This window comes from Raphanus sativus, chromosome 3 (assembly GCF_000801105.2).
Source record: "Raphanus sativus cultivar WK10039 chromosome 3, ASM80110v3, whole genome shotgun sequence".
Classification (NCBI taxonomy): domain Eukaryota; kingdom Viridiplantae; phylum Streptophyta; class Magnoliopsida; order Brassicales; family Brassicaceae; genus Raphanus; species Raphanus sativus.
Window position 1 is genome coordinate 25,763,469 of NC_079513.1, and position 19,066 is coordinate 25,782,534.

The 19,066-nt window shown below is 40.2% G+C and overlaps 7 protein-coding genes and 1 non-coding gene across 11 annotated transcripts; 6 read left to right on the top strand and 2 right to left on the bottom strand.

The window, feature by feature from the left end:
• The first annotated feature begins 137 nt into the window (after window positions 1–137).
• Window positions 138–4,369, top strand: LOC108847406 (uncharacterized). 4 transcript variants are annotated; one of them, XM_018620640.2, is made up of 11 exons: window positions 142–246; window positions 401–451; window positions 566–899; window positions 972–1,108; window positions 1,229–1,342; window positions 1,424–1,504; window positions 1,669–1,797; window positions 1,900–2,056; window positions 2,139–2,299; window positions 2,388–2,511; window positions 2,591–4,369. In XM_018620640.2, the coding sequence occupies exons 3-11, from the start codon at window positions 567–569 to the stop codon at window positions 4,136–4,138; spliced, it is 2,784 nt and encodes a 927-aa protein (XP_018476142.2). In that variant the 5' UTR covers window positions 142–246; window positions 401–451; window position 566; the 3' UTR covers window positions 4,139–4,369. The 4 variants fall into 4 exon arrangements, with proteins under 4 accessions (XP_018476141.2, XP_056861365.1, XP_056861364.1 ...); XM_018620639.2 differs by having other exon boundaries at window positions 138–451; XM_057005385.1 differs by having other exon boundaries at window positions 138–451; window positions 2,618–4,369.
• Window positions 4,370–4,469: 100 nt separating this feature from the next.
• Window positions 4,470–6,101, bottom strand: LOC108847407 (chalcone synthase 3-like). Its single transcript, XM_018620188.2, has 2 exons — window positions 5,841–6,101; window positions 4,470–5,598 (listed from the first exon to the last, which is right to left on the bottom strand). The coding sequence occupies exons 1-2, from the start codon at window positions 6,034–6,036 to the stop codon at window positions 4,604–4,606; spliced, it is 1,191 nt and encodes a 396-aa protein (XP_018475690.2). The 5' UTR covers window positions 6,037–6,101; the 3' UTR covers window positions 4,470–4,603.
• Window positions 6,102–6,976: 875 nt separating this feature from the next.
• Window positions 6,977–8,831, top strand: LOC108846377 (uncharacterized). Its single transcript, XM_018619608.2, has 4 exons — window positions 6,977–7,507; window positions 7,605–7,766; window positions 7,840–8,053; window positions 8,169–8,831. The coding sequence occupies exons 1-4, from the start codon at window positions 7,319–7,321 to the stop codon at window positions 8,663–8,665; spliced, it is 1,062 nt and encodes a 353-aa protein (XP_018475110.1). The 5' UTR covers window positions 6,977–7,318; the 3' UTR covers window positions 8,666–8,831.
• A 2,150-nt stretch (window positions 8,832–10,981) lies between these two features.
• LOC108847067 (ethylene-responsive transcription factor LEP-like) lies at window positions 10,982–11,741 on the top strand. The gene has a single exon (XM_018620236.2). The coding sequence runs from the start codon at window positions 11,045–11,047 to the stop codon at window positions 11,678–11,680; it is 636 nt and encodes a 211-aa protein (XP_018475738.1). The 5' UTR covers window positions 10,982–11,044; the 3' UTR covers window positions 11,681–11,741.
• A 1,221-nt stretch (window positions 11,742–12,962) lies between these two features.
• On the top strand, window positions 12,963–13,880 carry LOC108847068 (uncharacterized). The gene has a single exon (XM_018620237.2). The coding sequence runs from the start codon at window positions 13,070–13,072 to the stop codon at window positions 13,583–13,585; it is 516 nt and encodes a 171-aa protein (XP_018475739.1). The 5' UTR covers window positions 12,963–13,069; the 3' UTR covers window positions 13,586–13,880.
• A 135-nt stretch (window positions 13,881–14,015) lies between these two features.
• Window positions 14,016–15,878, top strand: LOC108847066 (probable xyloglucan endotransglucosylase/hydrolase protein 5). The gene is made up of 4 exons (XM_018620234.2): window positions 14,016–14,474; window positions 14,559–14,659; window positions 14,736–14,929; window positions 15,362–15,878. Exons 1-4 carry the CDS (start codon window positions 14,276–14,278, stop codon window positions 15,759–15,761), a joined length of 894 nt encoding a protein of 297 aa, XP_018475736.2. The 5' UTR covers window positions 14,016–14,275; the 3' UTR covers window positions 15,762–15,878.
• Window positions 15,879–16,163: 285 nt separating this feature from the next.
• On the bottom strand, window positions 16,164–16,235 carry TRNAK-UUU (transfer RNA lysine (anticodon UUU)). The gene has a single exon. It is a non-coding gene; the product is annotated as a tRNA-Lys (tRNA).
• A 241-nt stretch (window positions 16,236–16,476) lies between these two features.
• Window positions 16,477–18,978, top strand: LOC108844659 (protein FIZZY-RELATED 3). The gene is made up of 7 exons (XM_018617944.2): window positions 16,477–17,151; window positions 17,345–17,467; window positions 17,575–17,679; window positions 17,756–17,998; window positions 18,099–18,395; window positions 18,478–18,609; window positions 18,698–18,978. Exons 1-7 carry the CDS (start codon window positions 16,657–16,659, stop codon window positions 18,749–18,751), a joined length of 1,449 nt encoding a protein of 482 aa, XP_018473446.1. The 5' UTR covers window positions 16,477–16,656; the 3' UTR covers window positions 18,752–18,978.
• The last annotated feature ends 88 nt before the right edge of the window (window positions 18,979–19,066 follow it).

The following is a 19,066-nucleotide window of genomic DNA, read 5'->3' on the forward strand; positions in this document are numbered from 1 at the left end:
TACATTGATTTCGGCATGGCTATCTCGAAGCCCAGTCCAATAAAAGGAAAGATCGGTTCGGTTCGGTTTATGTGTAAACCGAACAAGTGGTCCATGGTGGCAATTGGCAAAGCAGCAGAGTGTTTGACGGCGACTCCCAAAGTCCCCCCCCCCTGCCTTATCCTCCTCCCTCACAAATCTCTCTCGCTTCTTCTCTTCTCTGCGGCCATTGAGTCTCTCTCTCTCTCTCTATATATATATATATAGGTATACTCCTCCCTCTGCTCCCCCTGTTTTTTAGGATCTTATTCAAGCAGATCACTCTCTTCTCCAATTCATTGGACTTGGTTTCTTACTTTGATTGCATTGCTTTCCTCCTCCTCCTCCTCCCTGATTGTATTTCTTCTTGCCTCAATCTTAGACATAGACCTAGAGATAAAATTTGATCAACGCTTCTTATTCAGCCGTAAAGGTCAGTACTTTCGATTCCGGAAATCAGATGTTGTCACTTCATAGTAGACTCTCTTAATAAACTCTTGAGTAGATTTCGATTCTTTGCAATCGCTTGTGGACTTTTTTTTTTCAGAATGGCAGCTGATCAGAGGAGAAAGAGGATGAACAGTGCCAATGTGATTGCTTTCAGCTCCAGGGAGCATTACAGAGCCAAGAGGAAAAAGCTCGGTTCACCACCACCAGATGGTAGTGGTGCTTTGCGTTTGAGAGATCACATCAGTCTTGAATGGGACGGCAACCGAAGTAAAGTGGTCTCCAAGAGGGAACAAGTCGGACTAAGTCTAAGGCATCTTCGAGAGTTTGTTGATTTTGTTCCTCCGACGAGGCGGAGTCTCTTGGCACAAGTATGCCTCGTCCCTCGTGAAACTCTCCAGCTTGAAAATCTCTCAGGGGTGCTTTCTACTGAGGTGATAATAATACTTGCGCTTACACATTTTGAGATGTGAAGTTTTTTCACCTTTTTTTTATCTTTTCAATAGGTGTGGCGGAGCTGTCTATCTGATGGCGAAAGAAACTATCTGCAGCAGTTCCTTCCTGAAGGAGTTGATGTGGAGCAAGTTGTAGAGCAATTGCTTGATGGGGAGAATTTTAATTTTGGAAATCCTTTTCTTGATTGGTTAGTGCACACTGGACTTTTTTTTTGGATTCCTACAATGAACTCTGCGGTCTTGAATGATGGTCTAATTTTATGCTCATGTAAGTCGACTCCATTTGAATGTAAACTTTTGTTTTTCAGGGGAACAAATGTCTGCTCCGGCAAAGCTCATCCAGATCAAATTGTTTCTCAGGAGGAATGCCTGAGGGCTGATAAAAGGAGATATTACGCGGATCTTGAAAAATACCATAATGAGTATGTGCACATGTCTCTGTTCAGATTATAGCAGCATTTGCAACATGATTGTAACTCCTCTTTTCATTGTTTCTGGTATAGTATTATAGACTCTTTGCAGATGTTGAAGGAGAAATGGGAAAGCTGCAAAGATCCAGAGAAGGATGATCTTAAGATGTGGGGGTCAGTACTTTAGAATCGTATATTTATAAGAAGAACTGTTAAGAGTGTAAATGTAAACAAGCATTAAATGTTGTTCACTATAGTATGAGCCTTAGAGAAGAAGAGTTTTTGTTGAGCGTAGAGTCTAGTAGTAATGATTTTCACCCTTACATTGTGTCTTTTAGGAGATCAAGTGAAGGCAATGCACTTGTAAATGGTAGCTGCCATGATCTAGCTGCTGCCTCGGAGTCTTGTTCCCGGAATGCAGATGATAAACCATGCAAGAGTGATAGGAGTGGAGAGGTTCAGAGAAGGTGCTGAACAGACTCTTTCACATGTATATGCAATTTTGTGTTAGTACTCTTTCCTTTTTTTTTTCAAATCTGCATACTAAAATTTCAAGTCCATTTTTTTAGGTCCAAGAGTTCTCCTGTAGAGAAAGAAAATGTTCGAAGTCCCTTGATTGCTCCAGAGAATGTTGTAAACGTGGGCGTGAAAGCTAGCAAAAAGGACAAGATACCGAAACATAGTATTCAGCAAACTGATGGTGCTAAATACATGTCCTACCTTAAGGTTAGTTAGTTCATCCGCATTATATCTTCATGTAACAGATATGCTTATTGATTAAGCATTTAACTGCATTACATATATGCAGATAAGCAAGAAGCATCATCAGATTGTCACAAGCATGAAGCAGTCTGGTAAAAGTATTCAGTTGAAAGCACTTGATCGAATCTTGGGCAACATCAGCGATTTGGATGTTCAACCATACGGATTGTTTGTGGAAGAAGAACAGAAGAAACTGAACGCTCACTGGTCAGTGTTTACTTGTTGAACAAACGGCTTACTTCATAAGGCTTTTAGGTCTGTTTTTTTTTGGTCAAACTTCAGTTGTTTCATGCAGGCTGCAACTTGTTAAAGATCTTCCTGCAGCATATGCAATCTGGAAAAAGCTGCAGTCACAGAAACGAGATGTAATCAACTCTGTGGGTAGAGAATTAAAGGACAAACTCAATCCGTTGATGGAGGTTTGAGCTTTCTCCATAAACATGTATTACATATTGTTTCTGCATTCCCGTGTTATTAACTACTTTCTCGGGCACACAGGATAAACAACTGCACTCTGCTCCGCAGAGGCATGATGTTCAATTAGACTTGCTGAGGAACGATCCAGAAAGCTTGAATCCAAATCAGAGTGGTGATTCAGCACCGGACGATGAAGATTCTGGAGGTTTTGGTCAAGTTTATGCCAGACGTCACTCCCTTTCAAAGGATTCGTCGTCTGACGTTGATCAAATCACGGATTCAGGTAGGTGCGTGCAAGTTGGTACCTATCCCACACAGGTTTCCTCACCAGATTGTGATAAGGCCAATCTAGCGGATATAGAAGAAAAACAATATTCTTCTCCCAGCAGATATCATCATCCCCTTAATCGAATGGATGTTGAAGCAAATGGTTATTCCAGCTCCATACAGAGCCAGTTTCTCCTACAGGCCTCATTTCCTAGTGAGTCCCACCCTTCAGATCTCGGAAACGCGATTCCTGTAGGCAAAAACTGTGTACCAGAAGTGGAGAAGGATTCGTCAGTCACTTCAAGCCATGGAGAAGAAGAGTTGCAGTTTCTTTCTGGTGGAGATGTGTGGCAACCGTTGGGAGGAGGACTTAGGCAGTCCTATATTGGCCGCCAAGCTTACACCCCCAGTGGTGGATTGTCAATCATACACCATCCTGAAGGTGGCGAAGAAGAGAAGAACTGTTTCATTCACCTTGAGCCTGAAGAAGTTGATAGAAGGAAGAACCAAAATGAACTACTGCTCCAGTCTCTATTTAAAGGCCAAGGTGTGGCATCTGGTACCACTGAGCAGCTTCACTCTCTTCTTAGTGTCCCGCTTAACGAGGAGCATAAACGAATTATGAACATTGGTTTTCAGCAGGAAGGAAGCAACAATCTGATGGAGGGGGCAAGTCAGTTCCAGCATCAGATGACTGCGCCACAGGAACTACTGTCTCAGGACCAGCAAAGACAAGTTGATATCTATGGCCACCAAGGGAGCATGTCAGAGAACATTTACTGTGGTGGACGTGGATTCTTGATGCAGCGGCCGGACTGGAACTCCACCAGTGTTGCTCAGATTGGAGTCACCACCACACAGCCCCTGTTGAACACTGGCGCTTTGTTAAACCAGAACTGGCAATTTAAGAGCATGTGGACAAACACAAACGGTGTTGGATGTGCAGCAAGCCAAGGAAGTCATACAGGAACGACCGAGAGAGATCTGAACCTTCTCAGGGGTGCTACTAACGCTGACCCAATCATTCATAGGGGAATTGGTTCAGATCAAAGCTTGTTCTCTGTTCTCTCCCAGTGCAGTCAACTGCGCCGCTCCAGATCTGCTTTTGAGCCAGAAAGTTCGAGTGACCAAGTGGTTGCATCCGGTAACTACGAAATGCTCATGGGGGGAAACACAACTCATGTAGGTAATAGCAGTTTGGCTCTGCCTACGAACAACCCGCTTGATTACTTGAGCGGTAGCAACAACCCGGTAACAACGTTGATGCCAGAGGATGTAACGTGGATGAACAATCAGAGTCGCCAGAACTCTGGTCTCCATGACCCTCTAGGCAAGCTGTATCCAAGGTCATGGAATCCATAACCATGTTTTTTTTTTTGAAGTTTTGCATTAGAGAAGACGCACACGGGTGTCATCTTTAAGATTATACAAAACCCAATATGGGTCTCCTAGTTTCTATTTATTTATCTGTTCATGTACATAGAAAGATACAGAGGAACTTTTGTTTGGTACATATTTAGGTTTTGAGATATGGACTAGGAAAAAAGGTTGAGGATACTTCAGCTCCCTTTTTATATTGGTTCTTACATTGTCTTTTCACCTTCTCTCTCAAGTTAACTGATTGCTAGAATGTCTTGTCTTACTCAACTGGACATTTTGACTGAAAGAACCCATCTCAGCGGGTCCACACACGTCACACTAAATGAATTCTTCATTAGTTATTGCATTACATATTTCATATCAAACTGAAAAAACATTAAAGACACCGATGCTGGGAAGTATGTGTAGGTTTGTTGGGAGGGCATATAGATAGAAAGAGCATGTGTTTCAAGCAGGAACACTGTGCAAGACAACAGTCTCTACGGTGAGACCAGGTCCAAAACCAAACAAGACACCCCACTCCAACCCTTCTCCTGTCGTGGCCACACCATCTTTCACTGACTTCCTCCTCATCTCATCCAATATAAATAGAACGCACGCGCTAGACATGTTTCCATACTCGCTCAAGACCTGACGTGTGGCTCTCATCTTCTCTGCCTTGAGTCCTAGCTTTTTCTCAACCTCGTCAAGGATCGCTGGACCACCGGGGTGAGCTATCCAAAAGAGAGAGTTCCAGTCACTTATCCCTAGCGGTTTAAACGCTTCTTCAAGACTCTTCTCTATGTTCTTTGAGATGAGCCCAGGGACGTCCTTGAGGAGATGGAAGGTGAGTCCCACTTCCCTCAAGTGTCCATCTATGGCTCCATCCGAGTCTGGGAGTATGGTCTGCGCGGCAGACACCATCTCGAAGATCGGCTTCTCTCCCACGGATGCATCAGGGTCCGAACCAACAATGAGCGCCGCTGCTCCATCGCTGAAGAGAGCCTGTCCGACGAGGGAGTCTAGGTGAGTGTCAGAGGGGCCACGGAAGGTGACGGCTGTGATCTCGGAGCAGACGACGAGCACACGTGCGCCACGATTGTTCTCAGCGAGGTCCTTGGCGAGACGGAGGACAGTGCCGCCGGCGAAGCAACCTTGCTGGTACATCATGAGGCGCTTAACGGAAGGACGGAGACCAAGGAGCTTTGTGAGCTGGTAGTCAGCACCAGGCATGTCGACTCCTGAGGTCGTGCAGAAGACAACGTGTGTGATCTTTGACTTGGGCTGACCCCACTCCTTGATAGCCTTCACTGCCGCCTCCTTGCCTAGCTTTGGAACTTCAACAACGACGATGTCTTGTCTGACATCGAGAGAAGGAGCCATGTAGGCGCACATGTTCGGGTTCTCCTTCAAGAAGTCCTCGGTTAGGTGCATGTGTCGTTTCCTTATCATAGACTTGTCACCTATTATAGTAACAATCGAGTTGTTATCTAAGTAGCAGCAAGAGTAGGTTTTGACATATATAGTCCAATGAAGCCTCGGTTTTGACCCAATTTTTTTTTTAAAAATACTTATATTATTTACATAATAAATATATATATTCTCAAGTTATTAAAAGTTAAAACAAAAAATTAATAAATGCTTATAACCTCTAAGATTTGAAACTTAACTAAACATAACAAAAATAGGGATTATTAAGACATACACATGCGCTTGAACTTCTCCTTGAGGTCAGTCATGTGTTCACTGTTGGTGATGCGGAAGTAGTAGTCTGGGTACTCCGCTTGGATCACATGGTTCGCAGGGTTGGCCGTGCCTATAGCCAAGATACCTGCGGGACCATCTGCTCTTTGTGCCTTTCTGATCCCATCCAAGGACGTCGACGGTGCACCCATCACCATGTTTTACAAGAGTCTGGTCGATGTGTGAGATTGTGTGCTATGCAAGTTACGTGTGTATATATTGAGTATGCAAGCAAACGGTGAGTGAGATTATATAGCAAGATGACAAAGGAGTGTGGTAGGTTGAATGGACGGGCAGATGAAACATTACGTGTGTTTCTCTGTTAGGTCTCTTTTCTGTGGTTCTCTTTATTGCTTCCCGTTTTTTTCGTTACTTACCAAGAAAATTGAATGGTTGGTTACTTTTCATTGATTTACGTATATTCGCTACAACAAGTCATATTTATTTATTTATATGTTTGGTTTTATTGATTTACGTATATTCGCAACAATAAAATTTTATATTTATGTTTGTATTTATTATATATTCGATGTGTACATCAAAGGATCGTACAGCTAGTTAGCTACGAGGGAGTTAGGTGTATACTTTCTCCACCATACTTCCTACACATGCATACTTAACTCCATTAGCTCCTACTAATATAATTTTCCTTCTTCTTGTTCAAAAAAAATAAAAAAATATTCCTTCTTCATTTACCTTTTAATACTATTAACTCACTAACTAATATTACATTGGCGAGTGCAATCTCATCTTAGATTTAGATCTAACCAAGTTAGGTAATCTTTTCTTTCAAAAAAAAAGTTAGGTGATCTTTACTTATGGGTCTCTTACTAATATTACAGTAATACTTTATAGTAATCTTGATTTTTTTATCTAAACTCAAATGTTTAAAAGATTAATAAATGTTATCTTAAAGACGGTATAACATGACTTACTTTCTAAAATAAAAATTTATATTGTATTTGTTGTTTCTACTCTTTGTTTTTATAAATGTATTTTTGAACTCTTCTTGATTCATTTATTTTTGGAACTTGTTACTGCTACTAGTCTTAACAATTGCAATCTTAAACTAAGTAATTGTTTTCATGTTTTCCTTTCGCAAAAAAAAAAAGTTTTCATGTTTTTATTATTTTTTTCATAGGAATATTTTTTATATTTTTATGAAATCTTAGGCCAAACAAGTTGTACTCACAAATTTGTAACATCTGAATTTTTATTTATATCTGAATTTATATTTGTAGATATTTACAAATTAGCGCACAAAAAAAATTTCTGCTTAGTTTTAGTTTTTGGTGGGCTTAGTTCTTGAATCTAAAATGGCTGAGTTTCAAAATCAATAATGAGCTTCTAAGTCACATATGTAAAGCCCATAATAACATGATCGACATTTGAGAAGGAGAGACGGAGGTTGGACGTCGGCGAGAGCGTGACGACGACGGGATGAAAGCCGGCAACTGCTTCCGATGCCGTAAAACTGGCCACTGGATCAGCGACTGCCCTCTCAAATTCAATGCCGAAGACGATCCTCCACCTCCGTCGATCCACTGTCCTTGCGGTGGAGGTCTCTGTGAAATCAAGCTCTCGAACACTCACGAGAATACCGGAAGGAGATTCTACAAGTGCCCTGCTGTTCGTTAACCCTCAAACTCTTTCTCTTTTCCGATTCCGTTCGAATCAAATGCGAATTCTTACTAACTAACTAACGATTTTGAATTTTTTTGCTCAGGCTCAGAAGTGTACATTCTTCAAATGGTGTGACGAAGCAACCGATGAAGATATCAGATTCCGCCCTGCCTTCACCATCCCTGATTGCCCCTGCGGCTCTGGACCTTCCCGGAGAGTCGTAGCTGATTCTGGACGAGCTTACTTGGAATGCGGCGTTAGAAAGGTTTTGATTTTTGATCCAATCGGCTAACTTGCTTTCAATGAGTGAATGGTTTTATGAAAGTTTTGTTCTTTAGGGTTTTGGGGCTTGTGGATTCTTCAAATGGGTTGATGATGTTGAGATGCCTCCGAGGTGTGATGATGTCGCAGCTGATGAGATTGGTTTCTGGGCGGAAGCTGATCTTGTTTTGAGTGATGTGGAAAGCAGCTTCCTGGCTGCTGGTGTGCCGGAGAATACAGAGGAGGACTCCTCTGTTTCTGATGTACATTCTGCTGCTCCTGTGAACCAAGGTGAGATGATGATTCAGTTATGTAACAAAGTTTGACCCTTTCTTGTTCTTTCTACTCACATGTTTGTTTATATCAAGTGTACTTATGTTTGATCTGGTTGTGATTGGACCTGAAGAGAAACTACATGGTGGCGATTGTGCTCTTTCCAAGTTGCGTGTGGATGAAGCAACGAGTGGTTTGGTCAGAGATACGGTTTCTAGGAAACGTGAGATCATATGCTATGAGCAGCCTGTTGATAGAACTGGTGAAGTAGCTGAGTGGTCACTCCCCAATTTGCAAGACCTAATGGAGCAATACAACTCAGAGAAGCTTCAGCTGGAGAGTGTTTCAGGGAAACATGCACAAGTGTTGAGTGAGTTTATGAGTTCGTACAGTCGACTGAGGCTACTTCATGAGAAGACTGGTCAACTCAGGAAACTGTTACTTGAGACGGAGAAGGAGATGGTTTGCTGTGAGTCCGAGACGTTAGAGCTTGGAGCGAGTTGCCGGGAAGTGGCTGGAGAGATGGCTGAGTCTCAGAATAGGATGCAGGTGATGGCAGCGATACTAGGAGATGAAGTGGAATTGTTGAAGCGGAAAGAGTTTGTTGGTACGAAGAGAAGAAGATGCTGAGACTGCATGGTAGTGTCGTTGTAAGTGTTGGAATGTAACTATTACTGGTTACACTTATTTTAGCCAAGTAATTAATAAACTTAGTTAACTCCTTCAACACTTTCGACTGTACCATATCAGGTAACTTGTACAAACTAGTTGGATTAAGGGATTAATTTTTTTTTCAGGTTTAGATGAGCCAAAAGCACACTTAGCTTATTTTCTAAAGACTTTTTTTAGTTTGGTTGAGAGTTGTGAATCTACTCACATGGTCCCTTGATTAAAAGAGTAATTAGATGTGAATAAGACAGGATAAATGTGTAGGTAATGATTAGAAAAAGGATTGATGATGTTAACCGTCCAAGAGAGTGTCTTTCCACGTTGGCTCGCACATGCGTTCTCGTCTTTCTTACTTGCACTACTAAAACACCATTAGAGGCCCGAACCCATAGATGCTTGATCATCTATAGTTACATGATAGATATTTCGACATTGTAAATGAATTACTATTCCACCGTAAACCATGAGAAGGCAGTATTAAATTTGTAAAGACAACTAGAAAGAGGGATTGGAGGATAAAAGCAAAAGGGGATTTAGAATACTAGCATTGAAAAGAAGATAAAATGTAAACAAGATTCAATGTATCGAGGCTTTGAATTAGAATATAAAACTAAACGAAACAAAATGAGAGTTGGTCAGAAGGGGGCACATAAAATGATAGGACCTATTTCCTCCAATGAAATTAAGATTAAAGATGAAATTCAGAAACATAAAAGATTACTCACATGCAACCAAAATTCCTTTTGTTCTCAATAATGCATGTTTATAAACATTTTAAATAGAAATAAAGTATATAACAAACCAATTTGAATGGAGTATTTTGTCATAATATATATCAAGAAATCGAATTTGGGAAGAGACTATATTATAACAAGTAAATGATAAGGAAACAAATCGATGCCTTGGGGATTAAAACAATGGGAGATGAAAAAGGGTGTGGCACATGCATCACTCGTTGTTTTTTATTATTCTATAGTTTATTAACACCCACTTTAGATTATTGTACATGTAGACTTATGCGAGTATAATTAATAAAAGAGAGATTAAGAAATATACGATCCACCATCACCGTCCCTAACGTTGGTCGTGTAGTAACCATACGTAAAGGGTCTTTGGTCTTCTTCTGACACAGAATAAGATCGTCTTAGAAAGGCTACCACTTGCTTTCTTAGATTCTCTCATATCAAGGATAATAATACATTCCTATAAGACTTCTTCTCTAATTTGTGTTGGTCAAACGTCAAAATCAGGGTGATTAGTTTTACGAGATTAATAATACACATAAAATAGATGTTTAAGTAATGACTTCATGATATTCACAATTTAAGTCGACTACTTTCTCCATCATGCGACTATCATTGCACTCTTTTTCCAATTATTAATTGTGATTAAACACCAAACTTATTGTTTTTATGTGTTTTATGATTGGTAAGAGAGAAATTGTATACGTTTCATGATATAATCAGGGGTTGCTTTTCTTTTTCTATGGAGAGATTATGATTACAATCGCAATTCATGCATATTTCATCATCATTTAACTTGGACCATCACATGCAATAGTATTTGGACTAGTTCTACGAAATATATTCTCCGAATATAATAGTTTACTACTACCGACTAGGTTATTTATCTATAACTTTTTTTTGTTCACTATCTATAATTTTTGTTTTCCTATCAACTGCGAGATCATATTATTAGACACGTAAAGTTGGTAGCTAAAGTAACATGCTAATCATGGCTCTCTTATCATTCATCATCCTTAGCTTATTATTGTTGACGAGTGATGAGTACATAGACATGTATCTAATTATAATGCTAACTCATTGTTACATGCATTGATTTTTAATGATTTTTTCCTTGCTATTTGTTAACTCTCATTTGTAACAAAACCAAACTCCTTTGTATTTTAAATAATTGAGTAAATATTATACTAGCAAATATGATCAAATTCAGTCCGATCTAAGCATTAGATTTGAGCAGAACCATTTATGAAATCACTGGTATACAATCCTTGAGAAATGAATGAAACATGATACGAAGTGGCAAATCATTTGATAATGATAAATTCTGATTTACTGATAATTGATATATATATATATATATATCATTGGCGAATAAACTCAACGGCAGTGCTATTTTTTTAATGATGTTCATATTGGAATAAAGATAAAAATATATTTATAGAATATAAAAACGAGAAAAGGAAAGGTGCAGCTAGCTCTTATATAAAAGGGTTGTGAAAGGGATACCAACACACATTCTTTCCCTCATTTCTCTTCTCCTTCAACTAGAACAAATAATCTAAATCGGATATCAAGAATCTAAACCGGATATAGAACGATGAACACATCCAAGACCAAGAAGAAGCAAGAAGAGGTTGGTACAAGGTTTCTTGGGGTAAGAAGGAGACCTTGGGGAAGATATGCAGCTGAGATTAGACACCCAACTACAAAGGAGCGTCACTGGCTTGGCACTTTTGATACGGGCGAGGAAGCTGCCTTGGCCTACGATAGAGCTGCTCGGTCAATGCGTGGCACTCGAGCCCGAACCAACTTTGTCTACTCAGACATGCCTCATTCCTCCTCCGTCACCTCCATTGTTTCCCCTGACGAGCCTCCTCCTCCTCCTCCTGTTGCTGCTCCTACTTGTTCGAATGATCATGTCGACTACATGATGATGTTTAACCAATATTTATCCACAGATTCGCCAATGCTGCAGCCTCAGTCTGATCAAGTAGAGAGTAGTTACATGTTTGGTGGCTCTCCTTCTTGTTATTCTAAAAACAGCTGCGAGCTGCCTCCTCTGCCGAGTGACTTGTCTAGTTCTTGTTACAGCCAACAACAGTGGAACGTGGAAGACTACTCCTCCGCTAACTATTTCGAGGGTGAGTATGTTCACAGCCCAATGTTCAGCAGTATGCCTTCGGTTTCTGAATCTATGCCTCATGGTTTCAACCACTTTGGCTTCTATAATTAACATCTTCTCCATATTTAAATTCTTTCTCTCATATGTATCTTTTTTTTTGTGTTTCATTATGTTTTGCCGTCCTTGATCTTTGTCTATGATCAAAGTGACGGGTTGTCTTAGTTTTACAAATAAAAACTAAATCTCTCCTTGCGTCCACAAATTTACATGCATATTAGATATGGGCCTTAAAATTCAATGGCCCATTCACGAAAATGTCCGATGGGCTTTGGCTTGACGAGACATTTGGTGTATACTGATGTAATCCGAAATGTTTCATGTTTGGCATACTAATTAGGAAGGCCGACTTAGTTAATTAAAATATCTTAGGCCCAAACTTAGGCTCAGATGTATCATGTAATGCATTTGCACGCTTCGATAATATGAAATCTGGAGTCCGTGTGGGAAGGCTAGTGGTGAAACCTTAGTGGCTAAGTCACGCAGACAAAAAGAAAAAGGTTAAACAATCAAATGAGAGCTTGAAACGGCCAAAAAGCGACGTTATGGTGGTGGTGCGAATATTTATGTGTATTTTTCCACTCTTTTTAGTGCTGAAAGCTACGTACATGTCTTAAGATATTTGTTTCCATAAGTCACATTATCTACTACTTTCTTTGTTAATAATATACATACTCTAGAAACCACCGAGATAGAGTACGAGTACTGCCGTCAAAAAAAAAAAAAAAAAAAAGAGTACGAGTACATTACATTCACGCAAGTTTTTGGTGTTTGGTTAAAACATAACGAGACCTGTCTGAAGATCTTTCTTCAAACATTTACACAACAGAAAAGGAGGCGCGCGAATATGATAACAATAAAAGGCAACAAAAGCTATTAAAGAGAAGAAAAAAAAGTAAAGTGATTTAGCCTCAATCAACGGGAACGTATCTTAATTTATGAGGTTCGTCTTTCTTTTACTTTTGTCACCAAGAGTTTGCGGACTGTTTGCGGCAATGGTTGACTAATTATATGCATGGGAACAGAAGTAACAAACAATATAGGAGGAATATTTGTCACTGTTCACGCCTTCAGAGTGCTTCCTTAACGTTGAATCAAACTTTGTTCATCAACTTCAATTTTCATTATCATCGATTACAAAAAATTTGATTTATTACGGATAAGATTGTGAACAAAAAGATGGTTTGAGTAGTGTGAAAGGAATGGTCCCAAGATGATTTTGAATTGTGATAATTTAAACCAGCCAGGGACTGACACGTGTCATTCTAGCTTTATAGATTTCCTTCCTTAGCCATCACCATTATTGTGATTGTTGTATAAATGCAACCCTACCTCCACCTCTCGCATTTTCCATTCTCCATAGACCATTTTTCTTACAACACAAAAGATATATAAAAAAATATACATAGGATCTCAAAGGCGAAGGCAAGCAAACATAAAATAATGAAGAAGGTAGCAGAATTCGTGAAGGATATAGTAAACATGTTGAAGAGGAAGACAAGAGCGTTTAAGACACGTCTAGTAATATTCTCGCTGCTCCACGACAGAAACATGATGGTGAGCTCGTGGTCTCACAAGCTTAAGGCCAAACCAACATCAAGGCAGCTAGGGGGTAAAGATCATGAACAAGATCAAAACATGGTGGTGGTTTATAGCCACAACGCCTTCTCCCGCACTCCTGCTGCCTCTCCAAAATATGTTCAATATTCGGAAGAAGAAGAAGAGGAAGAGGAAGAGGAAGAGGAGGAGGAGGAAAAGTATCCAGACCTGAGACACTCGCTTTTTGAGGCAGAGGGTTCCGTGATAGACATGGTGAAGCACTCTAAAGAGGACAAGGGGGAAGAGTTTAAGTTGGAAGACGAGATCGACAAAGTGGCTGATCTTTTCATTTCTCGGTTTCACCAACAGATGTGGTTGCAGAAGCAGATCTCTCTAGAGAATATTCAAGATACACCCTGAGCACCACACTACATCATCTAAGCACTTTGATTACACCATAACGACCGTTACCTATCGTTTCATGGTCCATTAAATAAGTTATATGGGCTCGTATATATACGAATTGCACGCTTGTTTTCAGCTTTTAAAGCCTGTTAAGGCCCATTCATCAATATAACTCACTATTGTAAGGTCACATTAGTGAAGAGTATAGGGGGGTGAAATATTGCTGGTTAACTGCACATGATGCTTCTCTAGTCATGTGATTATGTCTCTGTATCCCTTTTCTCCCCAAATATTTCTCCTACTATCTCTCTACTGGTTCATTTTGTGGTTACTCTCCATCGTGAGATGTTCCCATATTTTAGGTCAGTATGGATTATAAATGGAAAGATTATCAGCAACTTAGGGTCAAGTAGTGGTTTATTTATTATGGTCAGCCCATAGATCTAAAGGTTAAAAAATCCAAAGATGCATTAATTAACGAGAACATGGGGATGAGAGGACCTTGTTATCATGTCAGCACAAGACTAGTCAGTCCATGTGCATCTGGAACACCCCCTAAGTTACTAACAAAACTGTTGCAAACACTGAAAGTAACCCCAAAGTGCTCTGATTAATAATAATTAATAACCATATGTTAAGCCTAGCTAGGCTAGCTAGCTGATATGGCTATAAATAGAAACGTCCTCGCAATGTTTGTTTGGTGCAATGGGAGTGAGAATGGGTCGTCTTCAACTTACTCTTTGCCTCACCTTTCTGCTTATGGCCACGGTAACGTTTGGTGTACCTCCTAGAAAGCCCATTGATGTTCCTTTCGGCAGGAACTATTTCCCCACTTGGGCTTTTGATCACATCAAGTATCTCCATGGCGGTTCTGAAGTGCTTCTCGTCCTCGACAACTACACTGGTGAGTTTCTTTGCATGCCTTCTATATATGTTTCTCTGACAAGAAAAAAACCCTTCTGATTGTTCTTGTTCAATGCTCAAAAAGGTACTGGCTTTCAGTCAAAAGGTTCTTACTTGTTTGGCCACTTCAGTATGCATATAAAGATGGTTCCTGGCGACTCTGCCGGAACTGTAACCGCCTTCTATGTAAGTCAAACTCATTTACTACATTATCTAGAGCATTTTTAAGTTATCAACTGAAAATGCTTGATGTTTCTTGCAGTTATCATCACAGAACTCACAACATGATGAGATAGACTTTGAGTTCCTAGGGAACAGAACCGGCCAGCCTTACATTTTGCAGACGAACGTGTTCACAGGAGGCAAAGGAAACAGAGAGCAGAGGATCAACCTCTGGTTTGACCCTTCCAAGCACTATCACTGCTATTCTGTTCTCTGGAATATGTATCAGATTGTGTAAGTCTAACAGCATTCCTCAATCTGAGTCTAGTCTCTTACTCTAAAATAATTTCAAAGCTAGGGAATGTTTATAAACTGCATTGCACCGTAGTTAATAGTAACAAAAATCTTTATATATATATAGAAATATAAAGGGGCGGACACATCAAATTTTAAAATATGAAACACATAGTGAAAGAAAGAATTAATATAAGGATATATAAATATTTAACATGGGCACATAATGTAATAATCATATAAATTAGGAGCATATATATTCACCTAAAATTTGATCAAAAATCTTTAAAAAAAAAAAAAATTTGGGGTGTGCGGCGTGTGCCACACCCTCCCCCTTACCTAGGTCTGCCCCTGTTTATACCATTATGTTTTTGTTAACACATCACATTTCATGTTACCACTCGGACCTTAAGTTTATAGTGGTAACAACAGATTCTTTGTGGATGATGTTCCCATACGAGTGTTCAAGAACAGCAAAGACATTGGGGTGAAGTTTCCATTCAACCAGCCGATGAAGATATATTCGAGCCTGTGGAATGCAGATGACTGGGCCACAAGGGGAGGGTTAGAGAAGACCAACTGGAAAAAGGCTCCTTTCATCGCCTCCTACAGAGGCTTCCACGTTGATGGATGTGAGGCTTCGGTGAATGCTAAGTTCTGCGAGACGCAAGGGAAACGTTGGTGGGATAAGAAGGAGTTCCAAGACTTGGATGCTAAACAGTACAAGCGTCTCGAATGGGTTCGTAAGAGATACACTGTCTATAACTATTGTACCGACCGTATCAGGTTTCCTAAGCCTCCTCCTGAGTGCCGCAGAGACCGTGACATTTAGTGTTTTTCAGAGTTCATCTTATATATTTTCCCAGTCGTTGTATCATAGCTTTCGAGCTAGAGAAACTTGAATTGTTACAATGGTACTTGTGATGTAAACTAATTAACAACCATTCACTAAAAGTCAATGCGTTCAAAGTAATGGTGTATAACGAAACAACGTACAAAGTAAAAAACACGATCTTAGTAAAGAAAAAGATTTTCGGATTTAGGTGGTAAGCTTGGCAGATACCATATCTGCATGAACGGTCTTGAGTCTTGACTCACTCTTGAGAGCATTAACTGCCATTGCATACTCAGAGACCGGTTTGGTTTTATTGTATTTATACACGGAAACCGGAAGATAATAAGACTCAAAATTGGGGGCTCTTTCAAAAATAAAGGATATAACAGTCACCAATCTCGCCGTCTGTGGGGATCGAACCCACGGCCACGGGATTAAAAGTCACGCGCTCTACCACTGAGCTAAGACGGCCTTGTTGACAAATCTAATTATTTTAAAAACACATTTCTTTAGTACATCGTATGCCCTAAGAATTTGACCGTTAGAGCAGAAACACCAAATCAGTAGTTATCCATATGAGACAAGACACAGGGTTCCATAAATCTGTGTAATAATTTAATGATAGACACTATTTTTAGGTATCAAGTAGAAGAAAATAAGAAAAGGGGACCCAGATTACAACGCTCCTATATAATATAAGTGAAAGTGATCTCTTCTACTACCACCACCCAGAATTTGACCGTTGGAGAAGGATCTCTCTTTTTGCAAAAAAAAGAAAAACTAATTTAAAAGATTTATAAGCTTCTTCTGCAATCTTCTCCTCCTTCGGTTGTTTCGTTTTCTCTTTATATCAAACTGTGATTGATCAGAGAGAAGAACCAAGAGGGAGAAAATGGAATCGCCACAGAAAACGAAAACCGGTTTAAACCTCCCCGCGGGTATGAACCAGACCTCGTTACGTCTCGAGACGTTCTCGAGCTCGTTCCGCGGCATCTCGACTCTCTCCTCCCCCTCCAAATCAACCTGCAGCGACAGGTTCATCCCCTGCAGATCTTCCTCGAGGCTCCACGCTTTCGATCTGCAGGACAAGGAACCAACGACGGCGACGACGCCGGTGAAAGAGGGAGGGAACGAAGCTTACTCCAGGCTTTTGAAATCTGAGCTTTTCGGATCTGATTTCGTTTCTCCTTTGTCTCCTGCAGGTGGTGGTGGTGCTTCTTCTCCGATGAGTCCGTGTACTCCTAACATGCTGAGATTCAAGACGGATCGTTCCAATTCGAGTCCTTGCTCTCCCTTCTCTCCTTCCATCCTCGGCAACGACAATGGTCTCTCTAGTGACTCCTCTCCTCCTAAGCCTCCTCGCAAGGTTCCTAAAACTCCTCATAAGGTATTATAGATGTTCAAAAATATCATAGATGCTTTATAAGAAGAATGTGTAAATGAATTATTGTTTGTTTGATTTGAATGTGTAAATGAATTATTGTTTGTTTGATTTGAATGTGTAAATGAATTATTGGTTTTTTATTTGAATGTGTAAATGAATTATTGTTTGTTTGATTTTGATTTTGATTTGTCTTTAGGTATTGGATGCACCTTCTTTGCAAGATGACTTCTACTTGAACGTTGTGGACTGGAGCTCACAGAATGTTCTTGCGGTTGGGCTTGGTACTTGTGTCTATCTCTGGACTGCTTCTAACAGCAAAGTGAGTTTTCTTTCATCAACCTTGACTACTACTTCTTATGCATAGATTGTTATTATGGTGTGGTGGAGGAGGCATTGATCAACTGTGTTGGTTTTTGATGTGTCAAGGTGACGAAGTTATGTGACCTGGGACCTAATGATAGCGTGTGCTCGCTTCAGTGGACACGTGAGGGTTCTTATATATCTGTCGGTACAAGTCATGGTCAAGTTCAGGTGTGTTTGTTGTTTTTCTAGTTTTGATTGATTGCATTGAAGTTAGTAAAAAGTTTTGATTTTGTGTTGTTGGTAGGTTTGGGATGGAACACAGTGCAAGAGAGTCCGGACTATGGGAGGTCATCAAACGAGAACTGGTGTCTTGGCCTGGAACTCAAGGATCTTATCATCAGGGAGCAGAGACAGAAACATCCTTCAACACGATATACGAGTCCAGAGCGATTATGTCAGCAAACTCGTGGGACACAAATCTGAGGTCTGCGGCCTGAAATGGTCTCATGATGATAGAGAGCTTGCGTCTGGAGGCAACGATAATCAGGTTCTTCTTGAACCTAAGCTGTTCACAGATTAGTCCTAGGCTCTTAACTTCTTTGAAGCTTAATCATAACACTGGTTGGTGCATTTTTGTTTTGAAACAGTTATTAGTGTGGAACAATCATTCACAACAACCTATTCTGAAGTTGACTGAGCATACAGCAGCGGTTAAGGCAATTACATGGTCTCCTCATCAGAGCAGCCTCCTTGCTTCAGGAGGTGGGACGGCAGACAGGTGCATTAGATTCTGGAACACGACGAATGGACATCAGATAAACAGCATCGACACTGGAAGCCAGGTCTGCAATCTGGCGTGGAGCAAGAATGTCAATGAGATAGTGAGCACTCACGGGTACTCTCAGAACCAAATCATGCTCTGGAAGTATCCATCCATGGCAAAGGTACATTTGAAGGCGCTCATTGTCTTGATAATCTTCTACTTTTCCTAAGTGATGCGTTAACCGTTGATTGTTTTTTGTGTAGGTTGCAACGCTTACAGGGCACAGTATGAGAGTACTTTACTTGGCTACATCACCTGATGGCCAGACTATAGTGACCGGAGCAGGAGATGAGACCCTGCGGTTTTGGAATGTCTTCCCTTCAGTGAAAATGCAGGTTTGTATTCCTTCTTATCAGAATAAGTTCTTTTAGGTGGCTGTTTCTGCACAGTTGATTGATGACCAGTTTTTTTTTATGTTTGCAGACACCGGTGAGGGACACAGGCCTCTGGTCATTAGGGAGGACACAAATCCGATAACAGCCATGAAATTTGTTATTCGTTTCTGTATGACAGAGACTTACACTACTGCACAGAGAGACCGATAGAAAAGCTGCAATGTATTCCGCAAAATGTGCATTCTATTTTATTTTATTCTTTTGTGATCATTTGTAAAAACTAAAACTTTTTTAAACAAAGAGTTACCTATTGGACTGAAATGTTTTTTTTTATTTTGTTTATGAATGAAATCTCTGGCAATTCAAGTAGACTTCTCGAGATGATGATCTTGTAGCTTTTGACCTCAACCAAGATGCCTTGTGAAAGATTTGTAAAACTAAAAGGAACTTTGTACAT